A 20,581-nucleotide genomic window follows, 5' to 3' on the forward strand; every position below is an offset into this window, starting at 1 on the left:
CCTTCTTGGTATGGCTCTTCATTAATTACTGTTCCACCGTGAGGTGTCTTGGGGTCAAATTCTACCCTCCTCCCAACCCGGGTCATTGTCTCAAGTTCTCTGCCCATTCCCTTCAACTGTCTACCTCAAAGTTGATTTTGGGCCTGCTTTATGCTGCTTATCCCAGCATGCTTTGTGCTCCTCAAACCACCCAAGTTTTCGGGTATGGCTTTGCTTCTTTTCTGTATTGCTGTAAGTACGGCAAGAGGTGACCACACAGTGGCTCTCCTTGTAGTTATTAGATATCCTGCAGCAAAAGCCAGGGGCTGGAGTTTGTCCTTATTGAAGCTTGGTAGGGATTAGGAAACTGTGAACCAAAGTACAAAACCACCTGGCTGGCAGATGGTTTGGAACTGAAGGCCCCACTGGAGCCAAGATCTCAAACCATTGGAGGTGGAAAGGGGATGCTGCTTGTCCGAGATCTTTTACAGCCGTTATGAACTAATTAGTACCTTATTTGGGAGATCTTATTCAGGTCACACTTGCATTATGGCCCTAAAGGTTTTCCCGTGAGAAAAGGCTGTAACTCAAAGTGGACAGTTGATAATCGCTTCTCTGGGCTAGAGAAGGCAAATAGATCTGTCAAAGAACACGGGATGAGGGAACACAAAATCCTGGAGTTGTAAAGACCCTGAGAAGTCAGCTGGGCAAGCCTCCTCGTTATGTACAAGTCCTCTCTCAGGAAATGGGCTTGTTCTGTTTCATAAAAATGCTCACGAAAAAAGGATGCTTATACAGAGAATACTTAGCCTACGGCTGGACATTTTGAAGAGCAAGAGTCATATATAGTCTATTCCATTTACACCGAAGCCAGGTGGTTCAGTGGATAAAATTCCAGAGTTAGAGTGAAGAAGACTGGACTCCAAACACTCAAAACACTTCTCAGTTGTGTGACCCTGGGCAGGTTATTTAACTCATCTGTCTCAGTTTCATCATGCAAAATGGGGATAACAATAATACCTCCATCCCAGGACTGATGTGAAGACAAGATGGGACAATATCCATCAAGTGTTTAACACAGTGCCTTTGGCTCAATCTTTGCCCGTCTTTTTAGTAGTGAGAAATACTGGGAGGGAAAGGTTGGGGAGAAGGGAGGGATGGAAGAAGACAGAAGAGGAGCGACACAAAGTGGGAGGGGAGGACATGAAGGATGTAGGAAGAAAGCTGGAAAGAGGTAAGGGAGGAAGAGACAAGAAGAAGAATGGAGGCAGGGAGGAGAGAAGAAATGTAAGAGGAATTTTTAAAAAGAGTATGGAGGGATTGTTAAAGGCAGCTAGATGACCTTTCAGTGGATAGAGTGGTAGGCTTGCAGCTGAGAAGACTAATCTGGCCTCAGATGCTAGCCATGAGACCCTGGGCAAGTCATTTCACCCTGTTTGCCTCAGTTTCTTTATCTGTAACATGAGCTGGAGAAGGAAATGGCAAACTATTCTAGTATCTTTGCCAAGAAAACCCAAAATGGGGTCACAGAGTCATACAAGACTGAAATGATTCAACCATAAAAATGGAGACAGAGAGAGAGGAAGATGGAGGGGGAGGAGGAGAGAGGGAGGAAGGGAGAGAAGAAGGGAGGGAGGGAGAGAGGGAAGGAGGGAAGCAGGGAGAGAAGGGAGGAAGGAGAAATATTCCAAGCATTGAGGGACCGGCAATGCAAAGATTGGGAGATGGGAGATGAAAAGTCATGTTGTAAGGAATGGCAAGCTGACCAGCCTGGCTACATAGTAGAGAGTATAGACGGAAGTAATGTATGAGGAGACTGAAAAGATAAGGGAGCCAAGATGTGAAGAAAGGACAGAGGCATTGCTCTCTAATCCTGAAGTTGCTAGGGACCCCCTGGTGTGTGGGCAGTAGGGTTAGACTTGTGTATGGGTAAATGTGCTTTGGTAATTGGGTGCGAGGATAGATCTGAGCGAGGCTAGAGAACTTCTGGTCAGGGACATCAGGCCGGCCAAATTATTCACACGATCAACAGCAGATGAAGATGAGCTGAAAGCTAGATATAACAATCTCCTACTGCTCCAGTTCTGTACCTCGCTAATTTCATATGACCTGTGAATGATGTAATAAATATCCAAATGGCCCCTGGCAGAAAAAACAAAACAAAACCAAAAAAACTCTCCCCAACTCTGGATTAGAGGAGAGGCTTGGAAAGAGGAAAATGGGAATCTGCTGTAGTAATCTAAGCAAGAGTCGATAAGGTTAGGAACTATGATGGTGTATCTGTTGTGAAATGTTGTGGAAATGAAAATTACGCGCTCTGGCAACTATCCTCTTTGTATTAATCTCACAATGTGGGCAATGAGTGGTGTACATTAGGGACAGAAGGGTCAAGTGTGATTGTTTCTTTTTGCACACCTTTGATCACATTAATCTTCAATCTATGTTTTCTTTGCAGGGACATATGGGATGAAAAAGTGAAGAGTTGAGGATGAAGCTGATATTGGGAAGCTGAAGCTGTGGGACCGGAGAGATGTCGGTGCCCTTGACAGTAACTGAAAGGTATGGAAGATGGACGGGCTCGAGGAGGAAGTTAATATGTTCTGTTTAGGACCTTGGGAGTCTGAGATGCCTATGGGATATATAGGTCAAAATATCCAGGAACTATTATAGCACTGGAGTTCAAGATGAGAGATTGAGTTGTACAGTCTTCTTATAGATCTGAGATCCATATCTATGATTAGTTCATCAAGGGAGAGGCTGTCAAGAGTAGAGGGCCAAGGATAGAGCACTTGTTAGCTCACATCAATAAAGGTTCAGCAAACAAGGAGATGGAGCGGTCTGGGAGGAGGAGATGAGGAAAGAACAGGCTCATGAAAACCCAGACATGAAAATAACCAGGAGAAGAAAGTGATTGGCAGTTTCAGATGCTGCAAAGGGGTCAAGAAGGATGAGGATTAAATTAGATGTGGAAATCAAAAGACTGTTGGTAACATTGGAGTTCTCTCCAATGGTTTCAATTGAATGATGACACAGGAAGTCAGACCTCACAGACTAGAAAAATGGGGAAAAATGGATACCATCATTAGGTACTATCTCTAAAAAACAGTATGGAAATAAGGTGAGGCTCACTGTGACCAAGAGTGAGTATAAATCCCTATTTTGAATCCTGATCATTTTGATTTTTTTTTTTTTACCAACTTCTTGCCAAACCTTTTTATCACTATTTTTTAATTTCATGATGTGACTGATGAGTGACTTATACTAGGTATAAAAGGGTCAACTCTTAATTTTTCTTTTTTCTCATACTACTGTTATTATTTTCAGTCTTTGGTTTCTTTATAGCAGTCTTTTAAAGTCATTTGTTCCTTCTGTAAAGGTTAGTTTAGGATTTTTATTGCTATCTTTTGTTTGTACATCACTTATATCCCCTTTTGTATCTCTCTTTCTGAGAGCCATCACTAATAATAATGGCTAAAAGAGAGAAAATAATATTTCACCAAATTTCACCAACACCTTGCCTAAGTCTTAGCATTGGCAGTAGTATTTCAAGTCCATACTGCTACACTTCCCTGAAGAATGCCTTTTATATTTCTTCTTTGGGCCAAGATAGTGATTATAATATAGTGGCATTCTGTTAAAATGTTTATTTCCATTTCCATTGTTGTTGTCATTGTTTCTTTGATTCTTTTTATTTTACAGTGTGTAAGTTCACGGAGGTCTTACCCATGCTTCTCTGTACTTATCTTGTCATCAGCTTTCTTGGGGAATATGCCTAGCAGGGGAATTTTTGAAAATAATGGTCATTTAGTAATAATGCAGTATGCAGTAGTGTGCCTGTCTTTGTGCAGTTTCCTCAACTTTGATTATTTTCATCTTTTTCACTACTTATGCTGACTTGCTGGGTGTGAGGTGAAACCTCGGAGTTGTTCTGATTTGTATTTCTGCCATTATTAGTGATCTGGAACATTCTTTCGTGTGGTTGGTAACAGTTTGTAATTTTTTTGAAAAATGATTGTTTTCATTCATGAACCAGTTATTTCCTGATGATAATGGAGCTAAAACTACCTAATCTCATCCATAAATCCATTGTCAGTCCCTTTACCTTCCCTTAGGATATCTCTATGACATGTGATGGACCCTGCCACTTTTTAGCAGTGTTAATTTGGTAAATATCAAGTGAAGTATAATTTTACTTATTTTTAAGAAAAATAGAAAAAAGTTCTCATATTTTCTTCCCACATTCTCTAATATGTAAGACATCTCCTTTAGAGACCAGTAGACTGATCAGCTTACAAAGGTCTTTCCAGCTCTGTGATTTTGTGGCTTCTGATCATAACACCAGGCAGAACTGAAAACAGCAAGTGTTCCCAATAAATGATTTTAAGAGGACAAAAGAACCTCATTAATGTTCCCTGGAGTTTTAGTTCCTGACTGTTGTTTTGCCACTTAGGAAAATCTGCCAAATTGAGCATGTCCATTGATGAGGCTGAGGGCAGTAGCTGCTTGTAGGTCATATGTTGCTCAGAATGTAGCAGATGTGGTATCATCAAAAGTGTAAAGGATGGTTAACATTTGAATTTCAGCATCCCTTACGCACCCGGCTCTGCACAAGACACTATGCTAGGTACTGGGCATCCAAAGACAACAGTGAACCTTTCTCTTCAAGGTACCGATTCTGTTGGGGCAAGCCAAGGTTTTTAGAAATAAAAAAATATATAAAGCAGTTCCGGGATGGAGAGTATTAATTGGGGGAAGAAGATGGGGAAACTTACCAAAGTCTTATAAAGGAAGTGAGCTGTTGAGCACTGGAGGGAGAGAAGGAGCCGAGGCTATTTAGCCAAAGAAAGAGTAAGCTTAAAAGGAGAGCAGTGATTGTCTTTAAGAATTTGGAGGGGAAAGGAGTTGGGGAGGGAATATATTTGTCCCCTTGGTCTTGGAGGGCAGAATCGGCTGCAGAGTGGCAAACGGGCTCACTGTCAAGAAAAACATTCTGATAATTGCAGCCTGGCCAACTCCAAGCAAAGGCCAGAAATCACAGCAAGGAACATGTTTTGTGGTGATGCTCATTCTTTGTAGTGTACGCTGTGGAGTCCAAACTGAGACTGAGGACAAGATTACTTCACAAGAGGTTAGTCAAAGCATACTTGAGCTAGGGGGTCAAAAAGTATATTATAGCCACAAGATCCATTTCTAGCCACGCTCTGAGCCACTGGGTCACTCTTCCTACCCTAGCGATAGAGGGAGAATGTCTGAGGAAGAAGGGAGGAGGGAGATTTTCTTGTCTTTCTAAAAATTATCGGGCATCATCATATCAACACCATCAGTCATTTCTTTAACACTTTAACACTGCCAGTGTTTATATCATTACCTCATTTCAGCCTCACAACCCTATCAGGGAAGGACCTTCAGGTCATAGTCTTACAGATGTGGAAACTGAGGTTTGGAGAGTTTGTGAATTTGCTTTGAGTAACATAGTTAAGATAGGTGAGGGTGGGTTTGGAACCCAGATCTTCCTGACAGTACATTCAGCTCTTTTGCCATCACGGCATATTTCCCTCTCCCTTAGTAGGATAACTTGGGTGACAATGGCTTGTAACATCATTGGGCCACGCGCCCCAGCTGCTGGCTGCCCATGCAGTTTGTATGACTTCCATAAGGCACCAGACTGAATTGAAACACTAAGAAAAATTCCAGGGCCTTAATGAAGAAATGCTCACCTGCACACAGGGTCTCAGGGCCTTGATCTTCAGTTATTTGTAATGGTTCAGTAGAGAAGAAGGGCATGAAGGTACTGGTAACTGGAGAAAGAAAAACACATGAAATGATGTCCCTGGCTCCAAGTTCACCCCACTCCAATCCATTCTCCTCTCCATGGCTGTCCAAGTGATGTTCTATAGTTCATATTTGACCATGTAACTCCTCAATAAACTTCTGGGCTTCCCTACTACTTGTAGGAATAAATATAAATGAAATTCTTTATTTAGCATTTGGAATTCTTTACAATCTCCTGACCTACCTTTCTAGCTTTGATTACACATTACTGCCCCTCATCTACCCTTCTCATTATGCCTCACACATGATCTTCAATCTCTTTTCTCTGTGCCTTTGTATTGGCTGGCCTCCTACCTGTATGATTCAGCCTGAGCACCACCTACAAGAAGCCCTCCTGGATCCCCCTAGCTGCTAGAGCCAACCCCCTTTCCCATCTTCCCCATCACTTTGTATTCATTTTGTATGAATTTATGTATCACCATTTGCTACAGTCATCTCCCTAGTTACAACTTAATGTCCCTAAGGGCAGGCGCTGCCTTAGTGTGGTATTTGTGTCTCCTTCACCTGACACAGAGTAGGAGCCTTATATGTTTGTTCTTTTAGATTGGCGGACGGATCACTGGAACTGCATGTGACATGTTGCGTGACATGCCCTCTGGATTTGCATCATATATACATTCCTTCCTTGTGGAACCCAGGAGTAGTGTTGGGGTGTAGCATTGGTATAGTTAGAAAGAAGGGGTAGGATGAGAAGGCAAGTTGGTGGAAAACTGTGGTAGACAAGGGTATAGACTGCCTGTTGAGGGAAGGAATTCAAAGGATATTAGCTCAGGGCTTCAGGCCCAGGCCCAAGTGCTTCTGTATATACTCCAGGGCTTTCAATTTAGCAATGAGCATTAAGTATGGTTCCTCAGTTGAGCCTTATAGTGTCTCTGGGCGGCAGCTACTTGCAGACCTTATCCCCATTTATAAATGAGGAAATTGAAGTCCAGAGAGGAAAGGTTGGCTTTCTTATTATCCTATGGTAAGTAAACCTCAGAGGTCTTATTTCACCCCAGAGAACGACCTCCTTGCCTACTAAGTCTAGGCTGCTACTCTCCATCTCTGTCCAAAGCTTTTTTCTCTCTATGGTCAAAAATTTCTTCAGTGGACTCGTTGTTCTGGGCAGGTGTAGTCCCGGCTCGTGCACATGGTGTCTCTAGCTGTAACTGAGGATGGTGAGTGCCGAGCTTGACCCGTGACACAAAAGTTAGAAATCTGGGCTTCTTGGCAGTGAATATCATCTGAGCTTGGTGTTCAGCACCTAAATTATATGCTTCAAATACCAGCCCCCATCTTATGGATGAGGAAACAGGCTCAGGTTGTGACATGCTCACGGTAACAAAGCTAGAGAGTCAGTAGTCAGGCGGTTCTAACTTCATTCCCAGCATTCTGTTCATTTGGACTCTTTCTACCATATTTGGGTCATTCTTCACATGCAGTGATCATCAAAGCCATTCAACTGACTCCCATCTACAACTAAGATATGAAGCCAAAAACCCTCAGAAAGAAAAGTTCAAAAGGACTCAAGGAAGAAAGGTTTACGTACCATCTTGTTGGGTGATACTGTCTTCTAGAGATTGTACTGGTTCAAGACCATACAGCGGTACGTCTGTTTCTGTTAGAAAGGAAAAAAAGAGGTCACAACCTATGGGCCACTGAGGCAGTCTTCAACAATAGCTGGTCTCCCAGCAGGGGCTGTGGCCATGCGTGTGGGGTGGGGGTGGGGTGGAGGTCATACCTTCTGCACAGTTTTGAGTGGTATAATCTTGACACTCACTCATTGTGGTTTCAGGAGCAGGCTGGCTTATTGATTCGAGGGGGGCTAGGAGTATCGGAAGAGAGAGAAAAAGTACCTTGAGAAACAAATACCCAGGCTCTGCCTACTCAAATAGAGGCTAATGAAAGGCACTCGATGCTTTTCATGAGACGGCATGATAACAGCACAAAGAAAGAGAGCTGGTCTTGAGATGGCTTCTGAGCTATTCTAGCTGGGGCAGGAAGAGAATTATTTGATTAGAGATTAGAGTGGACCTCTTGCAAAGGCCATTGAGTCCAATCTCCTCATTTCAGAGAGAAGCAGACCGAAGCCCAGGGAGACGAAATGATTTGCCGTTGGCTTGCCTGCATGATGGCGGTGGCCTCCCTGTTGCTCTCTCAACTTCATCATCCCCCTTTCCTATCCAGCTTCCATATAGTCACCCAATTGGTTGTTATAAAAGCCAAATCTGACCTCTGAAGTTGTGCCCTACTGTGGTTCCCTCCTGCCTCCAGGGCAAAATATAGACTCTTAAGTTTGGCATTTAAAGCCCTCTGCATTCTGGTCAGTTGTACTAAGTAATGTTGAAGTTAAAAGAGTGTTAGACCTGGAGTGAGGAAGACCTTTTAAATCTGGCCTCAGATACTTGCTAGCTGTGTGACCCTGGGCAAGTCACTTTATTCTTTTTATCTCCGTTTCCTCATCTGTGAAATGAGCCAGAGAAGGAAATGAGCGACCACTCCAGGATCTTTGCCAGGAAAACTCCAAACGGGGTCATGAAGAGTCAGACTTGACTTTAACAACACTCTTCTCCCCCACAGTCCAAGTGATCTGTCTGCCTCAGTACATTTTTGAAAGTGGTCTCCCATTTTTCCCATGCACTCTCACTCTGCCTCACTGAATCCCTACTTTCCTTCCAAGGATAGCTGGGGACATTCAATAATATCAGAGGCATCGATTTCAAAACTGATTTCAGAAACCATCTAGTTCAACCTCTTCATTTAATAGAGGAGGGAGGAAACTGAGGCCCAGGGAAGTGACATGGCTGGTCCAAGTTTACCCAGAGGGCCCTGGATCTATTGCCTGGAGTACGTGTGGTCCAAGCCGGAATCTCTTCTCTATTATTCTCTAATATGACTCACAGTCAGTATTTTTGTTCAGCAACCAATTTTCCCATCCTCTCTTTCCTCTCTTTCTCCCTCCCCAATGAAATAAGGCAGATGGGGATGCCAGGACGCAGCTGGGTGAAGCTGCTTGCTCTGGGACATAAGCATCAGAGGCGCCACTGGAAGCCAGGTTCGGGATTGCATTGGGTGCTCTTTCCAAGCATCATGCTGCCTCCCATGCTCTTCTGTAGATCTCATCAAGTCTCTCTCCAGTTTCAGTCCACGAGCCAACTTGCTATGGTACTATCATGCATTTGCAACAACTCCCTTATTGCAACAGAAAGCCAGGAGAGAAACATCTGAGGAGCTCAAGAATAAGATGCTCACCTTGATGAAGTTCTTGCAAAGAATGTGTTTGCACTGTGCCAAGAGAATATATAGGTATATATGAGGCTGTCAGAAGACAAGGGACAAAAAACGTGAGCAGAGAATCAAAGAACATTTGTTAAGCTCCTACTTATGTGTCAGGCATTGTATGAAAAAAAAAAAAGGTGGGTTAATGAGTTAGCCCCAAACAAGGAACTTTGTCATAGAGCAGGGATTATCAACATTAGAGCTCAAGACTTTTTAAAAAACAATTCAGTTTTATTGGCACTTTTTTGCTTTATACAGCATGTTCCAAAAATCTTAGTGCAGTTTTAAGTTTTAATGATTGAAAACTGCACTAAGGTTTTGGGGACATCCTGGGTTACTTTGGTTGTGGATACTTCCCCTGCTTTACCTCCTACCTTGGACCTTCCCTTGTAACAAAGAAACACAGAAAATTCCTTGCGTTCAGGCACTGTTGGATTTTTGTTGGTCTTGTTATTCCCAAATACTATGGGTGCTCAATAAATGCTTGTCAATTAAGCCAAAATCAGTAACAAAAACCCAACAGATAAAGTAACCATATGGGGTACCGTCTGCGACATTCTTGCCTTTATAGTTCCCTCCCTCTCTGCCAAGAGGAGAGGGGATTCCTTCGGGGCCATTGCTGGCCTTGCAATTACTTAGAATCAAGTTTCCCTCAGTGATATTTTCATGTATCTTACTATAGTTTTAAAAAACAAACAAACATATTCTTCTGCTTTTTTCACTGTCATTCCCATGCAAATCTACACCTGATTTCTACAAGCTGCTTTCTCATTTTCCCAGTCATTCTTATTGTTCTTGGGTTTATCAGATGCTAACTTGCCATTTTCACTTGGTTCTTATTTTTACAAATCTATTGAGCAACTGCACTGATCTACTTGGACATCTTATTTAAATAATTACCCACGGATTTCATAATAGAGTTTGATGCCTATTACTGCAAGGCCCCTCTTTATTTTCCCCATTCCTTTTGCTGATTGCTAGATTTTACACCTTTTGTTTCTCTAGCTACTTTGTTGTTATTTTGTTCAGTTCTAAAAAGTATTTCCTTGGTCATTTGATTGGTGTAGTATTAAATTTCTGAATTAATTTGGATAATATTTATAATATTTGCACAGCCTAATCATGACCACTTAATACCTCTTTAGCTATTCATTCACTCTTATTTCAATCATGTTTTGTAATTACTTACAGTACATGTGCCATTAAATAGAGCCTTAAGTGCCTTGAGGGTAAAGACTTTCCTATTTGTCTCGAGTACTTGGCACACTTAAATGCTTGTTGATTTTATCTTGTAGGTTAATTCTCAGATAATTTATTCACTCTGTAGTTACTCTCAACATGATTTCTTTGGTTTTGATAGTTGCATATCAAAATGCTGGCGATTTTTTGTAAATTAACCTATGTGTTGCACCAATACTAAAGCTATTAACTGACATGATTAGTTTTGTTTTGTTTTATATTGTTTTAATTCTCTGGGATTTTCTAAGCACCCTCTTTTTGTATCCTCAGATACTGATACGTTTGTCTCTTGGCCAATATTTATGCCTTTTTCATTCACACATTTGCTGCTATTGCCAGCATTTCTAGAGTAACTACAAAGAGGGGTGAAGATGAGGATATTTCTAGTTTTTCTGCAGTACAAATCAGTGCTGCCTCTTGGTTTTAGAGATGCTTTTTGATTGCATTAAAGATGGTCTATCCCTTTTGCATAGTTTTACAGATCCTGTGAGACCAGGATCATTTGGCCTTAGTGCATTTCTGGGATGAGAGGAGAAGTGAATTCAAAGAAGGGAGAAGTAGTTGTCGTTAAACTTGTTAATAAAAATTTTCCTCCTGGGCTAGGGATAAAGGTATCAACCCAATGATGGTCACTGTGAACCATTTCCTTAAGCAAGTAGTCAAGGAGAAGAGACTAGAAAGAACTCAAAAGTTCACAAAGAGCCCTAGACACAGTATTTCATTTGAGTTTAGCCCTAGAAGGTGAGTGTTACCGGCATTATTTTTTTTTCCATTTTACAGATCAGGAAACTGAGTTTTAGTGAACTTAGAGGATTTTGCTCAAAGTCACATGTTAGAGGTGAGATTTGAAACAATGCCTTCCTAACTTTGACTAGCATTTGACCCCCTGTCTCCCCCCCCATTACCTGCCCATTTAGAAAGGGGATATAGATCCCAGCCTCTTAAACTGTGAAATTATGATTTATTATCAGTAAATGTTTGGATTGTATACCTATTTTATATACCTGTACATCCGGAATCATGTAAAAGTTTCTTGGATAAAAATGGGTCATGAATGGGAAAAGTTTGACAAGCCCTGCTCTAGATGAGTATGTTCCCCAAATGATTGGGCCATCTTCCACGTGCAAGGGCTGTTGGTGCAATTCAGACAATTTCCATACCTTTTGAGGCTATGAATTCAAATCCTTCCAGAGCAATTCTAGTGGTTGAATAAAATACTCACCAACAGGCTGATTCTCCTTATCTTGAAGAACAGGTGTTTGCACTGTCCCAACTGAGTATAAGGTTGTATAGGAACCTGTTAAAGAAAGGAGAATCCTTTTAGGTAGGCCATGGCCCGATTTCCCTCTTGTCTTAGCTTGAATAGGGGATTTTAGCCATAGCAAGATGTGCGCATGATTTTTGGAGGGCTTGGGAGACCTGGTATCTTTGTACAAAGTTTAGTTCCAATCACGGACCCAGAAGCATTCTGGCTTCTTGTCCTGTGGGATATGTACAGTGAGTGTAGTGAGAGAAGTGAGATGGGAGAGCCAGCAAACAGTCATAATAATGGAGTAAAATACTCCACGAATTGAAACAGTAAGACAACAATAATTGGCATAAAGAAGGGAGTTTAAAATTTGCAATGACGACAAAAGGAAGCAGTGGCTTTATATACATTGTCTGCTTTGAGCCTCATAATGGCCCTGTGAGGTAGGTAGGCATTCTGGATCACATTATCCCCGTTCCACAGATGTAGGTAGTGGGCCTCAGAGGTGGCAGAGGACAGATTTGTTCCCAGACCTTTCTGACTCCGTGCCCTGCTTCTAGTCTCCCTAATGCCTGGAGAATGCAGAGAACGGTTTCTGTGCAGTGCTCATAGTGGGATTCACCTGATTTCTATGCACTGTGAGGCTGTCAATGAAAACCTTAAAAAGAAGTCTGGGGGCTCCCCCGTAAGGGAAACCTTACCTGAATGCAGGATGTCTTTTCCCTGCAAAGTATACGTTTGTATTGGGTCAGTGGTATATACAGGGACATATGTGGCTGTAAACAGAGAAAGAAAAGCACATGGAAAAGAGGCTCACAGCGCATAGGGACTGGCCTAGCCTCTCTTCTCCGTGGACTGCAAGCTTTATCGCCGGCAAGAAGTCGAGGCTGCATCAGCCTTTGATTTTTGCATCAACTTAATAGTTAGTCACTGGGGACCCAAGGGCAAGTCTCCCTCACTGCACTGTGGGGAGGAATTGGTGAAAGTACTAGAGGCCTGGTGTAGAAGAGAAAGCAAGCGCTGTCTTTATTTTCCAAGGTAAGAGGGCTGAGACTGCAAAGTCTAACCCATAAGCTCAACTGAATGCCAGACAATAATTCTCAACCATATCATTCGAGAGATGGTTTGTGAATCTCTAGAAAAGAAAGGAGTGAGCACCAACAATCCAAACCATTCTGACTTTATCAAGAGCAGCTCATGGCTAACAAGTTATCCTCACTAACAAGGTAAAAATAAGGAGAAAGCTCCCTGATGTTTTACTAGATTTGAGCAAAATGTGTGAAACTCTGTCTCAGGTTATTCTGGTGGAGAAGAAGGTGAGCTGTGGGCTTATTAGATTCAGACTTCTTGCCCGGAGGAGCCATTAGTGTTTCACTGTCAACTTGAAAGAACTTTAGTAGTATGGTGTGGTGATCTCTGCTTGACCCTGTGCTGTTATGGATTGTTTTTGATGATTTATTTAAAAGACCCCACGTCTACAGATGACACAAAGCTAGAAGGCCCATCTACCTGCCATAACGTCTGGATGGCAGATTCGGGATATGGCCTGTCTATAGTCTATGGGCTATCAGAGTCACTGAATCAGTAACTGACATTTCTGTGGTACCTGAAAGTTTATAAAACTTATTTGAGGTCTATCCTAGGGATCATATTAGCCTCCTCTTAAAGAGGAGGACACCAAGGCTAGGACAGAATAGATGACTTGCCCATGGTCATGGCAGGGTGCCCACATCTCCTTGGCTTAGGGTCTTAGTGAAGGCCAAGTCACCTCCCCTTTTGGGGCCATCTTTCCATCCCAATTGAGCCATCATGCACATGTAGTGGCCACAGATGTAATTCACATTACTTCCATACATTGCTAAGGTTTGTAGCAAAATCTTTAGAACTGACGTTTTCCACTTGGGTTCTATGACCTTGCTTTTAAAAAGCATTTCAAAAACATTTTTGATTTACTTAGTTTCCTTTGAAATAGATATACTTTCTTTTTTATAGTTAAGGACCTAATTCCTAATCCAATTCTTACCATGCAACAAGAAATTTGGTTTTACACACGTATATTGTATCTAGGATATGCTGTAACACATTTATTATATATGGGATTGTCCGTCATCTACGGGAGAGAGTACAGGGAGGGAGGGGAAAATTTGGAAAAGTGAATACAAGGGATAATGTTGTAAAAAAAATTACCCATGCATGTGTACTGTCAAAAAAATATAATTATAAAATTAATAATTTTTTCAAAAAAAGAACCTAATTCCTAGAAAGGGGCCCTAGGCTTCAGTATGTGGCAGCTTGATGTTGAAATCCTCACCTGTTTGCAGACTGTCCTTGTCTTGAATAGTAAATGTTTGCACTGGGTCACTGGTAAAGAAAGGTACATACGTGGCTGTAAAAAGAGAAGGAAAAGCATGTGGGAAAGATATTCACATTGTAGGGGAGTAACAGTCTCTCTCGCACTACGGGGAGCCTGATCTCACAATGGGAACGGAGGCTTGTAGCCTTGGATTTGGCATCATCACCTTGATGGTCCCTGGCTCGTTAGTCTCTTGTGTAGAGGTGTCAGAGGAGAGAAAGGGGTTGGCAGAGACATCTGCTGTGAAGCACGACCCCCCCCCAGACCAAAACAGAAACTCCAGCTTCCAGGGTCAGACTCCAGATGAGCCAAATTCCAAAGCTGTGTGTCAGAACACGATTTCCTTTATTCTGCTTGGATGCTGGGGCCCGTGAAGATGACCCTGAGAGCTCTCGTTTCCCTGGTGCTTGAAAGTTTACCAAGGCTCTCCTCATCATCACAATTGTGGACCCTGAATTCTTGGGCCGAAAGCTTCCATGCTTTGTGTTTGGTGCCTTCCTGCAACTGAGTGAGGGAAGCACCACGGCTTTGATCATCCCTGTTACAGAGTTGTGGAAATGGAGACTCAGGGCTTAAGTCACTTTCCTAGGATCACACCCGAGACTATCCTCAAACCCAGCACTTTATCCATTGTATTTGACTCCTTCAATAACCCCTCACAGTCTTGATCAGGTCTCCTCTGTATAGAAGTGCATTTTTCTATTCCACTTACAGAGCACAAGTACACCTTCCTTGATCCACAGCACTGGTGTTCCTAAGAGGTACTGTGTTGCTTGCTACAAGGGCAAGAGAGTAAGTGATGTTGACTTTGGGCTTTCCCACAGATAAAGAGCTGGCCTTGGGTTCCCATCTTTCCTCTGACCCATACTGACATCATTACCCTGGGCTTGTCACTAAAACTCTCGGCACTCTAGGTAACCCTAAATGGTTTAAAGGAAGTTTCCTTGCCTGGCAGTTACTTAACTCAGTGAGATCACAAGTCCCATCCCTCTCCTTCTTAATTCCAAGGTCCCTAAATTTTATCAAAGAGAACAATAGGATCCCGAAGGCCTCCGTGATTATTTCTTGGAGATTTTAGCAGGTCTCATGCATCCACTCGGCCTCTCAGATGCTGGCACATCTGGCATATCTGACGCTCATCTCTCCAGGCAGCCTCACATCACCAGCTGGCTGCTAGATAGTTTTGCCCAGCTAGTCCACAAACAGAGGAAGCTCAGCAAAACACTTCTTTCCTTTCTCCTAACTTCCCTTTATGTTTTTGAAGATAACACCATCCTTTCAGGCATCCAGTCTTCTACCTTTGGAGAATCCTCAACTCTCGGTCTTCCTTCACTCCCCACAACCAATGGGTCGTCATCAATTCTTCCTCCTCCTCCTCCTCAGTTGTCTGCTCTCTGTCACCTCTCACCTGACCTATTGCACTAGCTTCCAAAAAGGTCTTGCCTCCCTTACTTCTTCTCCTCTCTAAACTGTCCTATACAAAGTTGCCCAGTTGATTTGAAAAGTGTGCATCTTTCCGTTTTTCAAGGAAATGCAGTCTCTTTCCTACCTTGTGGGAAAAACACAAATTCCTTATTTTGGCATCTGAAGCTCTTCTGAATCTGGCTCTGGTATCTCACACATCTCACCTTCCCCTCGAGGGCCCCCGTAGTGGCCCTATCGCTCTATGGCCCCCTGGCTTGGAGCTGCTGGGAGTCAGAGCAGGAGTCAAATTTGCATCGTCTAAAAGCAAGTTCTAAAGCCCTCCCCCTCCTGCCCTCTGCTTTGGGCCCAGTACACATGACCTTTTCATGTGTCATCTATCTCCATGCCTTTTGCATAGGCTGTGCCTCGTGGGCGCTGCTTATAAAAAAGGCCTTCCTAGATTGTATCTTGAGATCTCTGTGTGTTTATTTTCCATATGCTTTGTATGTGTGTCCATGTTTCCATTTTTGCATGTGGAACATAGCACATGGCAGACACTCGAGTGGTTACTGAAGTGAATGTGATTATTTTGCCCACGGTTGTACAGCTAATAAATGTTGGAGTTGAGAGCAGAACACGAGTTTTCTAGAATCCAGGTTCAGTATTCTAGCCACATTCTGCTTCACCAATAAGAAGTGGGGATCTGAGTGAAAAGCCTTTCTGGCCACTGTGCCATACTCTGCAGATCATGGCTCCCAAATGCAGCTGGATCATGAAACAAAACCTATAGAGAGAAAACAGACAATTGCATTCTAAAGATAAACTCACCTACGCTCTGATTGTCTTTGCCTTGATAAGGTTGGATTTCCATTGTGCTGCAGGAATTTACAGGTGCTGTAGCACCTGGGCCTAGGGGAAAGAAAGAGACCTGTAATCCAAAGGACATCTTTGGGGTGGAGCCTGTTCCCCGTCAGGAGTGGCAGAATCTGGGGGCATGTCCTTTTCTCAGATAATAGGAACTCAGGGCTTTTCACCATGGGCCAGATTTCAAGTATATCTTCCAGGGGCCCAGAGGGTCTCATGATCAAAGATCTGGCTTTTTACAGCTGCTCTTTAAGGTTGGCAGAGAGTATCGTGTAGGTCACCTCATCTGAGCTGCACGACCCACTTGGGAGGTAGTGATTTATAGGCATTACCTCTATTTTATAGACCAGCAAAGGGAGGTAAAAAGGCAAAAGTATCATCATGTGACTAGGTAAGCATAGTTCCAACTCATGTCTTCCAGCTCATGAGGCCGACGCTTCATCGGCTATGCCAAACTGCCACCCTGAGGTCATTTTCTGTACAGAAAAACCTGGTGGTCAAGTTGCTTGTGGCCAATGAAATTGTGTACGTATACTCGGATAACAGGATGGCCAGGTGGCCCAGTAGTATATGGAGCTCTGGGCTTGGAATCGGGAAGACTTATGTTTTTGAGTTCAAATCTGACTTCAGACTTATTAGCTGTTTGACTTCTCTGTCTACCTCAGTTTCTTCATCTGTAAAAATGAGCTGGAGAAGGAAATGGGTGTTCAGTCAAGTATCTTTGCTAAGAAAACCCCAAATGGGATCCTGAAAGGACTGAACGGTCACACTCCGATAACAGTTGTCATCCTCAAAGGGTGATCCAGAGATCTTCAAAGGGTCTGTATTGTGACAAGTTGGAAATTTCACTGGCTGAGGTTCCAGTTATCCATGCTAATGTGGGGGAAGATCTCTTAGCCTCAGGGAACCTAGCCAAACCACATTGGGGTCAGGCCACTAGAGGACTAGAATCTAGTGAGGAATTTGGCTGCTGGGAATGGAGCGAGCTTTCCTAGGGATTAGGGTAGGACTCTGCCTAGCACTCCAGCCACTTTAGCACCTGGCTGCCTCCCCAAAATGAGGGGAGTGGGTTATTGTCATTCAGGAATTCCTGAGTCCTTGTGACCGCCTTTGGGGGTTTTCTCCACCGAGATCCTGGCGTGGTTTGCCATTTCCTTCTTCATCTCATTTTACAGAAGAGGAAACTAAGGCTGACAGGGTGAAGTGGGGTAGCTAGGGTCACATACACACACACACACACACACACACACACACACACACACACACACACACACACACACACACACACACTGAGCATAGATCAGCTTTGAAATTCACAAAGCTCAACCTTCCTGACTCCAGGCTCTTCACTCTATCCAGTGCAGAACCACCTAACTGTACATTAAATCGATCCATATTCTTATGAATCCCAATGGCAAATGAGGAGAGACAAAAAACATTTCTGTTGGACCAGCACCACAGTGCCAGTGCTGTTCTCAGGCTTTCCAAAGCTTTTTTGTTAAGTGACTTTTCTAGCAAAGATGTCTGTCTTCCAAGGCCTCAAAGCCTGTGTGACCTGACCTAGAATTGTAGGCAAGATTTGCATTTCTGCAATAATGTCAGGTTTAATGTGAGGAAAGGGGTCAAGTGCATGCATACGTGAAATTCAAGTTCGCTGCTGTGGACTTGCAGGTCACAACAGATGAACTCACTTTTTAGGCAAATTTATGAAGCCTCAAAATTTCTCTGCTTCCCAATGCTGTCCCAAAAAGGACTTGGATAGGGCTTCAGGAGAAAATGCCACAGGACAGGCCCGAAGGTATCTGTGATCTTTGAAAACATTTCCTTTGGCCTACCTGATGGATTTTTAACATGTTTCTTCCCCCCCCCCCCATTGCCACAGAAAAATGTATAAACCTCTTGCCATGTAAAAGCAGGCTGTGGTTTTAGAAAAATCCCAGCATTGGGAAGACTTTTAGACACATCAGATCCATTAACGACTGTCAAACAAAGAACAATTGATACCAACATGGCAACCTGTCATAATAGGGAAAGCATTAGACAAAGAGCCAAGATGGAGATGTCCACGTGCTAGGCTTAGGTACACTGCTTACTGGTTATATATTTTGGGCACGTAATTGAGGCCCCTGGCTCTTTGTTTTCTCATCTCTGAAGTGTGGAGGGATACAAAAGGCGTCAAACACACAACCTGTGAGGGCGTGCGGCCCACCACACTCTCAAGTGTGGCAGAATCCCATTAAAAAGTAATCAGGAAATATTTAACAAAATACAAATACAAGGAAACATATGTGGTTTGCTAAGTAAATATTGGGTCCTGGGATCTTTATGTATCATTTAGTCCTCCTTTTTAAATTTGATGTCATCATCTAGATTGGCCTTCCAGAGATCACGTTCCCTTCCTGAGGGGAGTTAATCTACTCACTCCTGGAACTCTGCCCTGGAACTGAGCGCCCCTGACCCACCACATGGAGCTGTCCCCAGACCTTGCTCCACATTTTTTCACCCCAAGCATCTTATCATCTACCCTGCTGCCATGTGAAGGAAGCTGCTTCCCCACTTCCCACCTTGTAACGTGTTGTTATAGAAATGGGTAATGAAATCAGCATTAAAGACCCTTGAGTCAGACCTCTTCTCTAGCTGCATACTCTTCCCCCTGGTAAAAAATGAGTCCCTTGAGGGTTGTCTCCCTTTCAGACTTGTATTTCCAGCACCTAGCCTGGTGCCTGGCATGCCTTTGTGTCATCCCCAAATTCCCAATGCCAACTGTTCAGAATCCAATATGGTGGAAAGACCACAAGGTCTCTGTGCACTGAGCACTCTCGACATCCAACAAATGAAATATGATGGTCATCGTGACACCTGACCGCTGAAACAGTGGCCTCCTTTTCTGATCCACCCGCCCTCATTCCAACATAAAACCTTCTGAGGTCTTGGAAGCCCGGAGAACACCTACCTGAATGGCAAGCCACGTCAGGGAATTGTTATTCCCAACTGCTCCTCTGGACTGCGTGTGGTGGGCTCTGAAAAAGATGAAGGCGTGGAGCAGAAAATATAAGTTTCCAAAGAAACCTAATAAACGACTGCTGAAATGTTCCTCCTCCCTTGTTTTCCAAGTGAGGAAACTCCCTTTACCTATGCCAATTAGCCACTTGTGCTCCAGGTCACACAAGGGCTAAGTAGCTGAACTGGAACTCTAAGCAATACTTTTTCATGTCAGTTTCAGTGCTCTTAGTTCTCTACCACACTGCCATCACATCATGCTTCTTTCTGCAGGGGGAACTCAGGTCTCTTAAAGGGCACACATTAATTAGAGATGGGAGGCTAGAAGGTATCTGAAAGGTCATGTAGTTCAACTTCCTTACTTTAAAAATAAAGAAACTGAGGCCCTGAGGTATTAAGGAACCTGAGTAAGTCACAGAAGCATCAGGTAATAGAGCTGGGAGATTTGAACCAGGGGCTTCTGGTTTCAAAGACTTCTACTATACCTTAAGTCCAGTAACTTATGCAAGAAAAAGGCAGTTTGGGCAAAAGACTGTGGTAGTGAGTCAGGTAATAGACGTAGAATCGGAGGTGGGGAGGCAGATGAAAAACTCCTCCCCTGAGTTTCTTGGCACTAGTTCTGAAGGCAGACAATGCCCTAGAGTTGACCTTCCAGGGGAGGAAAAGAACAATCTAGAAGGGATCTCAGGCCCCAGAGCCCTCCTTAACATTGAAGGTTGGAGAACTAGATTTGATTTCTCTCCATGTTTAGCTACAGAGCAGACAGCATCAGTGCTAGATTGCTGCCCGTGATCAGGGAGATCTATGCCCCCGTCCTGCCTCTGATGGTCTGGCCTTGTGAGGAGAGGGAATTAAGCATTTGTTCGTCACCGATTATGTGCCAGCCACTGTGCTGGGCAGTAATGGGTGCTTTTGTACTTGAGGAAAGAGACCAACACATGTTCCACAACTTGCCTAGGATCATCCAGTTCAAGGTTTCCATACTGGAGGCCCAGCATTCTGGCCACTGCCTGCCATGGATCTCCTGGTGGCTCTAGACACAACCCCCTGATGTACCCAGATAACTCTCATTTGGAAACCAGTAGAAGGCCCTCGGTTGCCTACCTGTGTTAGTGAAGGGTGGTTTTTAATCTGGACTTTGCTAGGTGGATGAGATCATGGTTTAGAATAAAATAAAGAGCATCTTGACACCAGGTGGTCCTCCCATAGTCTGGCAGTTCACCAAATACTTCCCCTGATAGGGTGGGGGAGGGTGGGGGCGGAGACAGTGTTTGAAGTTAACCAATCAGGAGCAGTGAGAGGACCTTCCACCAATGAAAGGCAAGCTATGATTTTGTCTCCGGGCCATAAAACCACAGAATGACCTTTCCCAGACTTCATGTGTCCTGTTTATATGATGCCAA

General features: G+C 43.4%; 1 protein-coding gene across 7 annotated transcripts in view; it reads right to left on the minus strand.

Moving 5' to 3' along the window:
• LOC141548371 (uncharacterized) overlaps window positions 1–20,581 on the minus strand; it is a 109,126-nt gene that overhangs the window by 14,198 nt on the left and 74,347 nt on the right. For 4 of the 7 annotated variants that reach the window (XM_074277229.1, XM_074277226.1, XM_074277227.1 and 1 more), the window contains exons 5-13: window positions 19,132–19,198; window positions 16,143–16,223; window positions 13,869–13,943; window positions 12,259–12,333; window positions 11,531–11,605; window positions 9,043–9,108; window positions 7,532–7,615; window positions 7,340–7,408; window positions 5,697–5,777 (exon numbers count right to left, since the gene is read on the minus strand). In XM_074277229.1, coding sequence (XP_074133330.1) covers window positions 5,697–5,777; window positions 7,340–7,408; window positions 7,532–7,615; window positions 9,043–9,108; window positions 11,531–11,605; window positions 12,259–12,333; window positions 13,869–13,943; window positions 16,143–16,185 — 568 coding nt within the window. In that variant the 5' untranslated portion in view covers window positions 16,186–16,223; window positions 19,132–19,198. The remainder of the gene's footprint in view (window positions 1–5,696; window positions 5,778–7,339; window positions 7,409–7,531; window positions 7,616–9,042; window positions 9,109–11,530; window positions 11,606–12,258; window positions 12,334–13,868; window positions 13,944–16,142; window positions 16,224–19,131; window positions 19,199–20,581) is intronic. The other 3 variants (XM_074277230.1, XM_074277232.1, XM_074277231.1) reach the window with 3 other exon arrangements.

The sequence above is a fragment of the Sminthopsis crassicaudata genome, chromosome X, assembly GCF_048593235.1.
Source record: "Sminthopsis crassicaudata isolate SCR6 chromosome X, ASM4859323v1, whole genome shotgun sequence".
In the NCBI taxonomy this organism is placed as follows: domain Eukaryota; kingdom Metazoa; phylum Chordata; class Mammalia; order Dasyuromorphia; family Dasyuridae; genus Sminthopsis; species Sminthopsis crassicaudata.